The sequence below is a fragment of the Sipha flava genome, unplaced genomic scaffold (assembly GCF_003268045.1).
Source record: "Sipha flava isolate LNK unplaced genomic scaffold, YSA_version1 174_pilon_pilon, whole genome shotgun sequence".
NCBI lineage: Eukaryota > Metazoa > Arthropoda > Insecta > Hemiptera > Aphididae > Sipha > Sipha flava.
The window spans coordinates 694,004-707,009 of record NW_020272000.1 but is presented as its reverse complement, the minus strand read 5'-3'; the positions used below and the strand labels follow the sequence as shown (position 1 = coordinate 707,009).

General features: G+C 29.1%; 2 protein-coding genes across 3 annotated transcripts; both read left to right on the top strand.

Moving 5' to 3' along the window:
* Positions 1-5: 5 nt before the first annotated feature.
* On the top strand, positions 6-639 carry LOC112680193. Its single transcript, XM_025550220.1, has 2 exons — positions 6-185; positions 357-639. The coding sequence occupies exons 1-2, from the start codon at positions 136-138 to the stop codon at positions 622-624; spliced, it is 318 nt and encodes a 105-aa protein (XP_025406005.1). The 5' UTR covers positions 6-135; the 3' UTR covers positions 625-639.
* A 1,435-nt stretch (positions 640-2,074) lies between these two features.
* LOC112680179 lies at positions 2,075-12,575 on the top strand. 2 transcript variants are annotated; one of them, XM_025550202.1, is made up of 9 exons: positions 2,075-2,401; positions 9,885-10,111; positions 10,190-10,295; positions 10,394-10,564; positions 10,813-10,875; positions 10,987-11,145; positions 11,554-11,810; positions 12,116-12,275; positions 12,351-12,575. In XM_025550202.1, the coding sequence occupies exons 3-9, from the start codon at positions 10,250-10,252 to the stop codon at positions 12,488-12,490; spliced, it is 996 nt and encodes a 331-aa protein (XP_025405987.1). In that variant the 5' UTR covers positions 2,075-2,401; positions 9,885-10,111; positions 10,190-10,249; the 3' UTR covers positions 12,491-12,575. The 2 variants fall into 2 exon arrangements, with proteins under 2 accessions (XP_025405987.1, XP_025405988.1); XM_025550203.1 differs by lacking the exon at positions 2,075-2,401 and adding an exon at positions 3,947-4,035.
* Positions 12,576-13,006: the final 431 nt, after the last annotated feature.

Below are 13,006 nucleotides of genomic sequence, written 5' to 3'. Positions count from 1 at the left end.
TTTGTTATAAAATAAATACTATTTTTATATAAATAGCAAAACCAAAATTAATTTGATTAAATTCAATGCTACAGAGACCTATCTAAAATTTATCAGGAATATCCAGAAATTGTTTGTTATCTTTTGTTGTTTCACATGCTTTCAAAAACGAAATTATTCTTTTCAAGAACTAAGTCCTGCGCAAAGTAAGTACATTTGAGAGAACAATTATTTTACATATTCCTTAAGAATGGTGATACCATGAACATTAAAATACGTTGTTAGAAATTATGTTTTGCTTCGAATTTAATGAAATACGTGTATTTGTTTGACTTGGGGTAACTTTGATACTTTAAATTTTTTTTATTTTATTATAGTGGCTCGCAATCCAAAAAGGAAGTTGGGCAGTTGGCCATACAAAAATTAAAACATACAACATTACAAAATAATATTAGTGACAACATTATTAAAGTAACAGGATTAAAATCCATGAAAACAAAGCAAACATTTAAACTTGTAAAAAGTGATGTGTTTGATGTTTCTCTAAATAACATCCAAGCAGTATTGAAATTTCCAATAATAGATGGTATTGGAGACAATATAAAGTACAAATTTCCACATTCCGTTGATGTGAGAGAAGCATAGACAGTGTACAGTGTACCCACACAACATTTTTCAATATAACTCATTGAATAAATATTTGTTTTTCGTTTAATTGTCAATATTTAAAGTAAAATATTTTTAATACATTTAATAAATATATAATAATTCATATATATTTTTAAGAATATATAAATATTTAATAAATGTATAATATATAATATATATTTTTAAAAATGAATAAATATTTATTAAATTTATCAGATTAAATATTTTTAAATATAACTTATTAAATATTAAATAATTGTTTATAATTAATTATTTAATTAAAATTTTTAATAATATATAATATATATTATTATTTATTTATATATAATAGCATATATATATATATATATATATATAAGTACATAATTCAGCAGTAACATGTAAATTATAATACATAATTATGATTATCCAGTGATAATAATATGTAATTAGACAATAATCAATTCTATCGTTCTCCATTTTATACATGACGTAGTCATTAATTACGATTCAATTATAAATATATAAATAAATTATGAATATGTAATATCAAATATCACGAATCAGTAATCACGCGGTATGCTGTATGCATTATGATTTAAGCGTTGAACACTTAAACTCGTTAAAGTAGTACTAGTGTACTACCTAGTACCTATAAATGCCTATAGGCATTGCAGAATGCCGAGTAAGGCCATTAATATACGCCAGGTATACAGCTAGTGGTGCCATAGAGTAATACTAATATTTATTATTTATACTCTATGAGTGGTAATCACTATCTATAGGCACTATGTCTATATATTATACTGACTTGTCTCTACCATTTAATCTATTCTGTGTCTCTACTCACCCGGAAATCGGATTCGGTTTATATTTTCAAACATACAATTACACCAATAAGCTAATAAGATAAGAAAATTATTAGAAATATGATAAAAAACCCAAAGCCTGAGGTTTAATCCATCCAAAAATACAACGGCGCGGCGTACCTACTACAGTCTACATGTCATTACTCATTATACGTGACAAAAGTACAAAACCAGTGAGTACTTGTATTGGTAGGGTAATCTACATTCTACAGTATACACATGTATTATCTATGGTTGGTACTTAGTACTCAGTACTCACTACCATAGGCGTGCGCAGAATATTTTAGCTGGGGGTGCACAATCCTAAAAACAGAATTATCATTGCAGTATATTACTTAGCCACATAACAAGATACTGATGTACACATAATATGTGTACACATAATAAGAAATAGTAATCTTAATCAATTAGTTCATAAGCGGGCGCGAAAATCATACGAATATTGACTATTGTGGTAATATTACTATAATCACCAATATATTATTTTTTCATTATCCGCATTCTAAGACAGTTCATAAAACAATAAAATACTCGCCCGCATGTTGATTATTTTTAGACCCTTTTGTTAATCGCGCGATAACAACTATGACTCAGTGTGCGTACGTCGTGTGCTTGCGCTGTGTAAAAACACCTAATAACGCTTCCTATCGGTCGTTTTATCCGTTTCGCTTTGGGTATAGCGTCCTCTTAAGGTACGAACATTTTCTACAATACGAACAAAAATAAACATTTTGAGATAATTATCTGAACTTTCTAATATTTTAACCTGGCAACACTGCCGGGCGGTTCGCCGAGACGCCGACTATTGTTGCCTGCTGGTATTATTATTTGTTACCATACGTTTGTGTCGTTATTCGTTATTGATCATATTGCTCTGCGAAGTTCGAAGATTGTCGAAGAAAATCTTGAACTTATCGGTTGTTAAGGTAATAAGGTTAACTTTAATCTTGTCTTAATGTATTATGTTTGAATGTTTCTATATCGTCGTAGTATCGTTGTTGTCCACTTATATTGTATTAATACATTTAAATTTAAAGTTGTGTGCGTGCCTTGGTTTTTTGTCCACTAAGAACGTACACGTGTAGTTTGGTTTTAACTTTTATTGTACGGGTTGCTGTTGTGTTCCCTTTTTTGCCGTTATAGGCATACGTCGCCACCCGCGTCACCACGTGGCACATGAATTTACTTGACTATAGTTGTGATTTACGTCATTGCTGTTTGTACAAGTGAGTTCGTCTTCCTTTTGCCACAAGCGCGCGGAATGTGTTGTGCTAGTGACCAGTTGTAAAGTATTTTATAGTCACTAGATCTTCATCGATAACCATGAGACCATATAATATAATATGATACAATATGACTAGTTATATATATTTTAAAATTATTATTATATAGGTGTATAGATAAATCCAGGGTACATTTTATTTATTTATTTGTTTTTGTTTCTAAAATAGAGCATTAGTATATTGGTTTTCTTTATTATTTAAACTTAAGATTTATATCTATAATATATATGTAGTATTGTTATAATAGTTCATAAACATTTAATTAGGTATTAGAATGGCATTTCATAAAAGTAAATCAACTAAACGTAGGCGATTTTTAGAGGAATTAAAAATGTTAGACTATATTGAAACAGACCAATTAGTTGAACCTCAAACAACTATATTACCTCAAAATACTCCTTGTAGTAGTACTAGTTGTAATAATTACACTTATAGTGAGTTAAGTATTACTTCTCCAGGACTTAACTTGTCACAGGATTTTGATTACAACAATGATGCATGTAGTGATAAAAGTGATAATTTTAGTTTTACATCTGATTCTGATATTGAGGAATTGTACAACAGTGAATTTAGCCAAGAATATAGTTTTTTTAATAGTAATTCATCAATTTTAAATAAATTAAGTGAGTGGGCTGTATTATATAATGTTACCAATGTTGCTTTGAGTGCCTTATTAAAAATTTTAAAAACTCATAACTGTCATAGTTATTTCCCTATTGATGCAAGAACTATTTTAAAAAATAAATCATTTAAAAATAATTTTCAGGTACAAACTGTATCTCCTGGAATTTTTCATTATTTCAAAATTCAAAATAGCTTAAATATAATTTATAACTCTAACAGTGAATACTTTTCTGATGATATCATTAAAATAGTGATTGGGGTGGATGGACTCCCTTTAAGTAAAAGTTCCTCAAGCTGTTTTTGGCCAATTCTCGGATATATTCGTAACCCTTGTTATAAACCATATGTTTTTCTTATTGGGTTGTATTGGGGCAAAGATTTTTTTTTAATATATTCAAAAGTAATTAACAATCTGTATCCATACTAGACACAATAAGAAAATATGATAAAGGTTAACATATCATGAGGTTTTATTGAAAGAAGCCACCCATTGATAGCACTATCTACTAACTTGATAATTATTTATTTTTATTTATTTATTTATTTTTTTTTTTTTAATTATTTTTAATTTAATTTAATATATAATATATAATTTATTTAATTTAAGAGATCTCTACACCACTTACGCTTCAGACGTCTCGGAGGATTTCCAGGTATTGTGGGAGTGGCCAAGTTTTTTATTAATTGATTAGGGTGATTATTTAGACGGTAATAGAATCTTTTGTAAAAGATTTTAGCTTCATCATTTATTTTATTAAGTTTCAAGTCGGTGTGTAGTGTATGATTTGACACGTAAGGTGGAGCATTCGTTAGTTTTCTAAGCACGATATTTTGAAAGGTTTGGATTTTCAAAATATTTGTCTTTTTCGCATTGCCCCAAAGCTGAAGGCCGTAGGTCCAAAGTGGTTTCAATAGTGTTTTATATATAAGCAGTTTAGTTCTAAGAGAGGTGTGATTATTATTGGATAATAATGGTTTAAGTAATCGAAGACGATGATTCAATGCTAATCTTTTGGTTCTGATATGATGAGCCCACGTTAATCTTTGATCTAACGTAAGGCCGAGGTATTTGATTTTTGGAGAGTAGGGAATTGGAATTCCATATAGGACAACACCAGGACAAGGAGTATGTCTTAGGGTAAAGGTTGTGTGGGCGGATTTATTCTGGTTAACTTTAAACCGCCATTTTGTAAACCATTTTTCCATAGCATTAAGGTGAGTTTGAAGATTTATTGACGCTAAGATTGGATTTTTGTTAATGGATATTAGTGCTTTGTCATCAGCAAAGTCAGCTACAGATGTGTTGGGGGTAATAGGTTGATCAGATGCAAAGATGTTATAGAGAATTGGAGATAGGATTCCACCTTGAGGCACACCAGCATTTATAGAAGCTAGATCAGATAGAGCGGAACCGTGGCGAACTTGAAAAAATCGATCCGTTAGATAGGATTTGATAAGTAAATAGTAAGTGGGTGGAAGGAATTTCTTAAGTTTATATAAAAGGCCATCGTGCCACACCCTATCGAAGGCTTGTGCGATGTCTAGGAACACACAGTTGCAATAAAGTTTTTTTTCCAGGGAATACGAAATAGCATCTACGACTCTGTGCACTTGGTGTGTGGTTGAGTGAGACGCCCGAAAGCCGAATTGAGTATTTGGAAGGATATTCTTTTGAGTAATGATAGGTATAATACGTTTCAGAATTAATCGTTCAAGTATTTTAGCGAAAAATGGGAGAAGGCTAATTGGTCGATGTGACGATGGAATGTTGCGGTTTATTTGGTTTAGGGAACAAGATTATAGTGGAGAATTTCCAAAGTAGAGGAAAATAAGAAAGTCTAAGTGAAGCATTAAATATGTGAGTGATATGAACGATAGCTCTAGTTGGAAGGGATCTGGCTACTTCCGCAGTAATGCGATCATAGCCCGGTGATTTGTTTAGTGAGTATTTTAGTATGGCATATTTAACATCGTTTGGTGTAAATGACTTGACAGGGAGAGTTAGAGGAAGGGAAGCATTCAGAAACGTTTCTACCGTATTCATATTTTCATTGTCAATTATCTCAGCGTGAGGTTGAAAAGTTTGAGAAAAATGCTCCTTAAAGAGTTCTGCTTTTTCGAAGTCAGAAATGGCAAGGCTGCCATCTGATTTCTTAATAGGGAGATTTGGTGATTTATAACGAAGAATTTGTTTGGTTTCCCTCCAGAGACTACCATCTTTGGGAGTAAGCTTCATTAAGTGATTTTGCCAAACATTTGCCTTAATTTTTGCTAGCATTTTTTTCAAGGAATTGGCCAGGTTATTATAATTTAGTTTATGGGAAGGGAGCCGAGTGCGCTGGAAGAGAGCTCTAGCTCTCCGTTTTTCAACTATTTTGTTACGTATTGTCACAGGTAATGGATCTGATGTGGGAGGTGCTAGAAAAGTACTTGTAGCTGACCAGGCTGCAGTTTGTATAACATTGGTAAGGTTGTGGATCGCTAAATCTATATCGTCGGGAGTTTTTAGTTTAATGTTTAAATGTATTTCTTTATCGACTAGTTCAGTAAACTTGGAATGGTCTGTGAATTTATTAAATAGTTTATTAGATTCTTTATAAGTAGGGGAAGTATTGAGAGTTAAGAGCACTGATGAGTGATCGGAATTTAAATCAAGTAAATTTTTAGTAGTGCTAAATAAGTTATTTGGAATTTTGGTCACAAAAATATCTAGAATGTCAGGGTTTTTCCGGGAAGACGAAGGCCAATACGTTGGATCAGGAGGAGCTAGAACTTTAAATTTTTTTAGATTGGTAAAATTGTACAAGGTGACACCTCGCGGGTTATTCGCTCGGCACCCCCACGACTGGTGTTTGGCATTAAAATCGCCGCCTATTATAAAGTAGTTATTGAATGTGCTAAAGTAGTCAGAGAATTTTATGTCCGTAACAATATGTTTAGGGGGTGAGTATATAGCAGCAATAGTGATTGGAGTATTATTTATTTTTAAATTGATAGCACAAGATTGGAGGAAATCTTGGGGAAAACTAGGCAAGGGATAAAATTCTATAGTGGATTTAACAAAAATAGCAGCACCACCGTGCGCCGTGTTATCCGGGTGATTTGTTTTAATTAAAGTATAACCAGGAATATGGATATACGAGTATTTTGTGAAGTGAGTCTCGGAAATGAGGGCAATATCAATGCGTTTGTTGATAAGAACAGATTCGAATTCATGGACATGGTTTTTGAGACCATTAGCGTTAAATTGTAATATTAGGAGCGAGTTGTCAGTGACGGAATTATTATAATTATTGGCCATTATTTGTCGAGGAGCTTGGAAATTACTTTAGTTAATAGAGCTATAAGTGGATTAATTAATGTTTTAAATTCATCTAGAAAACTGGACATTAATTTGTTTAAATCAGGAGGATGAGTTGCATTGATAGGAGGTGAAGTGTCGTTAGCAGGAATGTTGGACGTAACCTGAGCGTAAGTTTGCGTTTGTGGATTAGAGTGAGCGTGAATAGGTGGGTGGCTACCTTGTACATTAGTGGACTTAGTTTTATAATTATTATCTATTCGATTACTTGGTGCGCTGGGTATCTTTCGACGTTGAAGTTCTTTGTAGATTGAGCAGCCTTTGTAGTTGGCTGGGTGGTTTTGGGAACAGTGGACGCATTTCGGAGGGACATCTCGTGAATTCGGGCATGCAGATGACTGGTGATCCGCTCCACAACGAACACAACGAGGATGGTATCCACAGTATCCTCTGGTGTGTCCGTATTGTTGGCAGTTGAAACATTGGCTGATTTGTTTTGGTTTATATGGTTCTTCAACTTTAATTTTACAGTGAAGTAGTGATGAAAGTTGGAAAATTTCTTTAGACTGCAGTGTTGGCTCAAGATCGATGAAGAATAGTGGAAGGGGGTTCTTATTGACTTTGTGTAAAACATTAGTAACTTGCCTTACCTCAAAACACCGAACTTCTAACTCCTCTTTTATTAGTGTTAGAGGCGTGGATGAGTGAAGGTTACGAATAACTACCCGTAGTGGTTTGTCCTCATTCAATTGATAAGTATGATATTCAGCTTTTTCTGTTTTGAGGAATTGTATTAATGCCCTGTACGCACTAGGGTCCGTGGTTTGAATTTTCAATGAGTTAGTTGTAGACTTGCACATGAAATTGTCTACACCAATTAGTTCAATTAAGGTCGTACAAAGTTCGGGATAATCTTCGACACCTTTGACAAATATAGGTGGAGGAGGTTTAGTGAAAGTTTCAGCATCAGTATTAGTATTAGTTTGATGAGAGTTAGGTATATTTTCGTTAGTATTAGTTTCAAACGAATCGTCTTGGGCAAATACTTCGAATCTGTTACGTGTAACAAAAATCTTTTTTTTATGTTTTGTTAAAATAATATTCTTATTTAGATTCGGTGTTGATGGTTCGGAAGCTGAATTGGAGGAGCTGGAAAGATTACGTTTATTCGTTTGTGCTGAATGGCTAGCATTATTCATGCTGTTTGAATCGGGCTTATTTGAAGGACTGTTTTGGCAAGCATCCTGTATATTAGTTTTGTTTTTGCTGATAGTAATACTATTATTTGTATTATTAGTTTGTACCTTTGGCGATTTCCGCATGTTTATCTCGCGGACAAAGGTCGTCCTCTGTTGCGTGGCGTAGTCGATACGCGGCAAAAGATAAAGATACGGGGCAAAGATAAACCTCTAAACTGCAATGATTTCTTGTTAGATTTGGTTAATGAACTGAAATATTTATACAAAAATGGTTTTCAAACAAAAAATGATGTAAAACGTGTGATTGTAGATACTTTTTGTTGTGATTTACCAGCTAAAAGTTTTGTTCTGAAGACCAAAGGTCATACAGGTTTTTTTTCGTGCACACGATGTACAATTGAAGGCATTTATTCTGAACATAGAGTATGTTTTCCTGGTGTTGATTTTACCAAAAGAACTCACTTAGATTTTATTAACAGAATAGATAAAGAATATCATATGACAGATAACATTCCCGTTATTACTGAAATACCTGAAATAAACCTCGTTGACAGTTTTAGCCTTGACTACATGCATCTTGTATGCTTGGGAGTAACAAAAAAAATTAATTTTACTATGGCTTGGTATCATAAAAAATGCTCCTACTTCTGTAAGAATTCAAAGTAAAAAGGTTATAGATATTAATAAACAAATGTTATTTTTAAAACATTCAATATGCAGTGATTTTTCTCGACTTCCAAGGGGTATCAATGAAGTTCTTAGATGGAAGGCGACAGAGTTTCGTCAGTTTTTATTATATACAGGTCCAGTAGTTTTAAAAAGTATTATTAATGATAATTGTTACTTACATTTTGTTTGTTTACATATTAGTTTTCGGATTCTTTTAACTCAAAATAGCAGTCCAGACCTTATTAAATTTGTAGAACAATTACTTATATATTTTGTTAATGAATTTGAAGAATTATATGGTAGGGAATTGTGTCCCTTAATATACATGGTTTACTACATATTGTTGAAGATTATTACAAATATGGGCCTCTAGATAATTGTTCATGTTTTCCGTTCGAAAATTTTATGAAAACCTTAAAAAAAATGATACGGAAACATGAAAAACCACTGGAGCAGGTTATGAATCGTTATAATGAATTTCAGACTTTCTGTAAATCTAATATTCTTAATATTTCTGTGAATTCTATTGAATATTTAAAGCAACATAATAGTGGCCCATTGCTTGAAGAATGTACTGGACCTCAATTTAAAATTGTTATTAAAAATAATATTAAAATAAATATTAAATCTCTATCAGATTGTTACATTGGATTTACTTTTAATGGTAGTCTTAGTATTTTTAAAATTGTCAATGTCTGTTTAAAAAAAAGTGATTAGTTTAAAGTTAGGTATAGGTACTGTGAATGAATTCTATGAACCACTTATTACTATTGATATAGAGAAAAATGAGTATTCAAAATATTTAATTTTAAATAATTCTCTGGTGGCCGGTAAAGTTGCTTTTCCAATTCTGCATTCTGATACTAATTAATTTTAGCTGTTATTTCTTTATATTCTAAGTAGTTAATCATATATATTATGTACATTGTACAAGTTAGGTTAGGTTAGGAGATTACTAAGTAGATAGGTATAGGTTCTAATATTAAGATTGCCAAGAAAAAGTTTTTATTAATTAAAAAATAATGATAGTAGTTTGGTGTAATTTTTGTAAATTAAAATGAAATTACCTGCCGATAAATGTTATTACTTAATTAATATTTTTAAATATTAATTAATTTACCAAACATAAGTATATTGGTATGTATAAATTAATAATTCCCTACAAATTTCAATATAATATATAATATGTACCCTTGTATACACCTATGTATATTAATATTATGATGTATATTATATTAGTCAGAAGTTCATTAATTTTTTGATACATTATTAGTAGGTTAAGTTATTTTGTAGGTACCTATACTATTTAACATTTTGGTTTGTTTTGATTTAGATACTTTTAATAAATATAAATAATGAATGTAACAAAATATTCAGTTGTGCATTTTTATGATGATAACACAGTCGAGGCTGTACCTAAATTTTGGTTTCGCAAAAACAATAGTACATGTGCATGGCCTAAAAATACAAAAAATTTTCATAAACTTGTTGAAAAACACTGTATACCAAATGAAATGGAGTATAATTTCCTAGAAGCTCGAGAGATGTGTTCAGGAATAGGTAATTTATGTTAATAATAAATAATGTAAATTGGTAAACATATTTTAATGTAATTTTGAATAATTCTTCATTATTTAGAATCCCTGATAAAAGCTAGAGAGAAAGCAAAAAAAGCAATGTTTGTTTCTGACTTTTCTGATGATGATGATAAAGCTAATCGAAAGTTCATGTCCAATTTATTTAGGTAATATATGTACTCATTTATTTATACCTTCCTATTCAATATATTGTGATAAGGTTTTTGTATCAGTATATTATCTGTACATTTATAAACATTTATAGGTTCTGAAATTATTGAAAATAATACAACAATTAATACCTTAACCAAACCAAACACTAAAATGATTAATCTTGATGCACAATATCAGTCACCTTCTCCAAAAAAATGTAAGCAAATTATTGAAAGCAAACCTAATGGTTGGTCTCCATCTCCCCATAAAGCATCAGCTTCAAGTAATTATATGTACTATAATAGTAATACAAATTATGTATTAAATATTTAAAAATTTTAACTATATATATTTTCATGTCAGTGATCTTAAAAAATATAGTATTATAAACAATGTTTTCCTTAATAAATTAAATGACATTGGCAATATATTTTAATAATAATTCAAATTCATAAATTATAATATGGTGATATTTTATTAAACATATTATAAATATAAGTATTTATATTATCATTTAATTTCATTTTCCAGAAGTAGTAAGAAAACTGTCTTATTATGATAAAAGTCCTAAGCCAACATCTATTAAAAAAACAGGTTAGATATATAGCCCATATATATATATATATATATATATAGGTTTATGTATTATATATATTTACTTATTACCCATTCAATAAATGTAAATTTTATTATTATACTTGGCAGTAAAACAATTGACAATTTTCGATAAACTATTATCAGATGGAGACGAGAACATGACTGTAGATGGCGCAGATGGTTATATGGCAAAAATAAATACTCCTATTTCATCATCAAAAGCAGAAATTATTAACTCTTCAGTGACTCATATGAGTCAAGATAAAAGTATGTATATTTCTAAAAAGTGTAATACTCATATAATATATATTTTATTACTGGAATAAAAATAAATAAAATTGAACTGGATAAATGTGACAAATCACATTTTTGAAAAAAAATTATTTAAATTTAATATTTTGTTTAGACAATTTTAACTTAATTCATTAATCAAATTTAAATGTTATTGTTTTTATGATTCAATTTTTATCTAAATTGTCATCAACTTTTTTTTCATGTAAAACACAAACATTAAATCAATATTTTACGATCAAAAAGGGCAATCCTCTAATTTCTATATAATGATAAACTACCATCATCTAATGTCACAAAAAAATGTTGTATTGTTTTAATTGGTTTATATCACTATACATAATAAGTAATAACTAATAACTAACTTTTAATTTGTTATTATAGGTTCACAAAAAATGCTAAAAGCCGTATTGAGAAATATTATATACTTACAAACTGATATAAAACATATTGAAATAAAGCAAAATGAAATATTAAATAAATTGGAATCTATTGAATCAAATTATGGAAATTTTAAGAAACAGGATGATACAAATGATGTTAATGAATTAGAAGAGTGCAATTTTCCTATAGATGACTTATATAATTTAAATATTATAGAAGATCGAATAAAAACAAATTTTAATTTTAAAAAATGTTTGGTATGTATTTAGTGGTAAAATATATCATTATTTTTAATTAAAATATTATTGTAAAATTATAAATTATTATTTAAATTACAAATGGTTTAACTTTATACTAGAACATGAAACTTATTGTTGATATCCCTCCCATTTTAGGTACATAATATATTATATGGTTTAAATTTTAAGAAATATTATCAATTCACTGTAGTAATTAATTAAATTATTGTGGTTATCAACTTATTTTCACTTTAAACTATTTTTTAAAGTAGTTATACAATATTTAATATATATTATAACATGTATTCCTTTCATTTTTATAGATTCAATATTTATCATATTTGGGCGGTAATAATATTAATTGTACTATGAAAAGAATACTGATGAAATTATTTACTGACAATTTACTGTCTCTATTTTCTTATAATGGGAAAAAAGGAAAAAATAAATTTTGTGATCTTATTATTTGTCCTGTTATTTTTGGTAAGATTATTAATTGAATGCTATATCTTCGCATTTAAATACATGTATTATAGTTTATTTATTATTATTTTACAGATGCTGTAAAATGTCAATCTAAATTTATGAATGTTTCACAAAACGAATTGGAAAGTAGAATCAAGTACCATTTAGCACAAGCACCATTTAACATTAAAAAAAATGATAAACTTGGCATAAATGCTGCAGCTGCAGACTAAAATTGTCAATTATTGCCATTTATTTTATTTTTAATTTTCTGAAATTAACACATACATTCATTTTTCAGACAAAAAAAAAAAAAATTAAAAAGTATTATTATTTTTTTTTTTTATCAAATCCTGCTCTAAAAATATAATTTGTTATGTTTAAAATTTGTTTTTATTATACAAGTTTGTATGTTTATTAAGCTGTATATTCAATATAATTTTTATTTATTATAATAGATTCTAATAAATAAAGGTGTTTCTATTAATATGTTATTTTAATTCTAAAACTTACCTAATCCTACTTTTAGTATTAATAACATTTCAAGTATTTTATATAGTGGTTAAACAAATCCTATTATATTTTTAAATATTTAATTTTTATATTTATTAAATATTGGAATTTAAATTTAAAAGAAAGTTTATTGTCAACATCAGATAAATATTAGAAATGGGTTCAAAAAATCAACTTTCAATGTTTATTAAATATTTATGAATGAAAAAACAATGTTGATTAAATATTAAATGTTT

Coding starts and splice junctions, on each gene's coding strand:
- LOC112680179 (XM_025550202.1), top strand. CDS start 10,250: ATGATGATGATAAAGCTAATCGAAAGTTCATGTCCAATTTATTTAG. Junction 10,296..10,393: donor TTCATGTCCAATTTATTTAG/GTAATATATGTA, acceptor AAACATTTATAG/GTTCTGAAATTATTGAAAAT. Junction 11,811..12,115: donor TTAATTTTAAAAAATGTTTG/GTATGTATTTAG, acceptor TCATTTTTATAG/ATTCAATATTTATCATATTT.
- LOC112680193 (XM_025550220.1), top strand. CDS start 136: ATGCTTTCAAAAACGAAATTATTCTTTTCAAGAACTAAGTCCTGCGCA. Junction 186..356: donor AGAACTAAGTCCTGCGCAAA/GTAAGTACATTT, acceptor ATTTTATTATAG/TGGCTCGCAATCCAAAAAGG.